General features: G+C 36.4%; 1 protein-coding gene across 2 annotated transcripts in view; it reads right to left on the bottom strand.

Moving 5' to 3' along the window:
- EBF3 (EBF transcription factor 3) overlaps positions 1-2,500 on the bottom strand; it is a 131,390-nt gene that overhangs the window by 126,925 nt on the left and 1,965 nt on the right. For both annotated transcript variants that reach the window (XM_073354037.1, XM_073354039.1), the window contains exon 4: positions 2,061-2,116. In XM_073354037.1, the coding sequence (XP_073210138.1) occupies positions 2,061-2,116 (56 nt within the window). The remainder of the gene's footprint in view (positions 1-2,060; positions 2,117-2,500) is intronic.

Raw genomic sequence — 2,500 nt, 5'->3', positions numbered from 1 at the left:
TGGGGCTGGGAAAGAGATTCTCCACCAAGTCCCGCTTTGCAAAAAAAAAGGAATAGATCTAATCCTCGCCATGGCTTCCCCTCTGGAAACTATATCACCAGTGGCCATGATATCACCAGTGCCCTCTAACCTCCTCAGCCACTTTGACACTTACTTTATTTCCAGTTGTGTGTTGACAGGGCCATGGTTATTACCATTGTTATTTTAAATTAAAGCCCGCATAGCTAGCACTAGTCACTAAAGAGAAAGATGGCCCAGTTGCAACGGTAACCTATAGCCTTATAGACAGGTATTGTTTTGAAAACACACAAGTAATATATGTCACCGCAGACATAACAAGCAGTCTCCATGGCTGCAAATGTTTGTTGTTGCAGCGTGCCATATCACTTCTGGCGATTGTTACTTCTCCTCTGATGAATCCCCGTATTTATATGTGATTTATTTTTTATTTTGTAGCACAAACAGAAATCCATAAACTGTCGGTTCAGCGCCATTGACTCTTTGATCAGTTACTGGGCTATTTTTTCTCCCGTCAGTGAAGAGAGATTAAAAGCCTTTATTTTCAGCACTGTTTGTACTGCAAAGGTACGAAGCTAAATGAACAATAAAAGTGTACTTAAAATGTAGCCTCTGTACTCTTTTATTCAGCAGCCTCCAAACTTATAGCTGCCTGTATCAGCCTCTTAATTAGACCGCTACAGCGATTTCCGAAAACATTTAGCTGGTCTATACAAAGGAAATAAAACCACATTGTCAACTCAAGAGCGCTCCAGAGTTTAAAAGGGGCTTCTCTGTAACCTATTGAAATAAGTATTGAAGAGTACAACGCCTTCGTCTTTGTCAGAGTGATAGTAGTTTGCCTGTCAGATCTGTTTTTCTCTCAGAGGAAATCACACAATTTGACTACTGGAGACATTTAAATCGAATCCTGTTTTTGTCAAGATAAGTATAAACTTTTTAGGGAGGTGGGGAAGGAAGATTGAAATCTGAGGGGGGGGGGGGGAGGGAATCCTAGATCTGTGTGCCGAATGGAGTAGCCCGTTATTCCCGCTGGGGAAGGGAAAAATTAAAAACCCATCTGCTCTTAGTTTTGGGTCTTAAAAGTTAGCAAAACATATATTGGAGAAGCTATTCTCACCTATGTGTGTAACACACACACCAGTTAAATTCTATGTTAAAAATGGCGTGTTTGTCGAGTGGTTTTAATTTACATATCTGGAATCTGATTTTCAGAACACTGTAATTCTGCCTTCCCCGCCCCATCCAATGTCTCTCCGGGAAAAAAATAGAAGTTGAACATTATCAAAAGCTAACAAATAGCTTTCTGCCTTTAATTGCTATGGCGCAATACTGATAGCATGTCGTTATCATCGGAAAAGTTGACCAAGGCAGGTTAAATAATTTAATAAGGATCTGTTTGTAATTATGTTATTTACAAGGTATGACAGAGATTTGAAGAAGAAACAGAAGCTGATCTCAGGGAAATGGACGGGTTTGGGTGACCCCTGGAGCATGGAGTTTGAATTATGGAGATGGGGGGCTGAGAGGTGAATATGGACTAGAGGAGAACAAGATGACTTTTCACCTCAACACATTTAACTTTTAAATCCAAATAAACGTCTCGCGTTACTAGATCATCACATTATAAAATAAAAGGACAAATCACATTCAAAGTTTTAAGATGTCGAGAAAGAAGTATTGACTTTGCCCATCGGGGAAAATATGTAAAATAAGTTCCAAATGGAAAGAGTGCATTTAAAAATAAACTTGGGGCAACTTTATAGCATTTTCTCTTTTAACTATCCATTGCTAAAATTAATTAGATTAAAATTTGACTCAGAGGGCCAGGCATTTAATGTTACATATATGTACTACCTAGGGTAGTAACAATAAAACTTTTACTTTCTAAATATTTTCCAATAATATGGAATTTTAATTAACATGATAAATAAACTAAAAGAAAAATAGATACAGTAGATCAATTTTCAGTACCATGCCCTCTAAACTGAGTGATACAAACTCAGCAACTTAAACTGTTACCAAAGCTTAAACTTTCTCACCTGTTTGGTCATTGAATCTATTAGACGAACGTACAAATCCTGTTCTGTTCTAACTCCTAGGAGGAAAAAACAGAGACAAATTCTTACTAGAATTACAGTAGTGAGCCACCCAAATTACATAATGGACGTATGAGGTCAGTCAATTAAGTGCTATGAGCAATATATCAAAACGTATCTGAATTTTTTAAAGGGAAAGAATTTTAATCAAAACTTATCTACGACAAAGTTATTGTCAACTGGATTATATCCAAGGGTTTATATTCAAGAAAATATTAAACACTCTCATTAACTCTAAGAACATATTTCATATTTTCATTTTATTGGTCTGTGTGGTCATTATTTTGAAGAAAACACTAGAGATACATTATAATTTTGGATGTTTTTATTGACAAAGTGTTATCATTTTAAACCTTTATCTCATATTTAAGGAATGTTTTGTT

The sequence above is a fragment of the Lepidochelys kempii genome, chromosome 7 (assembly GCF_965140285.1).
Source record: "Lepidochelys kempii isolate rLepKem1 chromosome 7, rLepKem1.hap1, whole genome shotgun sequence".
In the NCBI taxonomy this organism is placed as follows: Eukaryota; Metazoa; Chordata; order Testudines; family Cheloniidae; genus Lepidochelys; species Lepidochelys kempii.
Note: the sequence above shows the minus strand (reverse complement) of the source record. Positions and strands in the feature narration are given on the sequence as shown.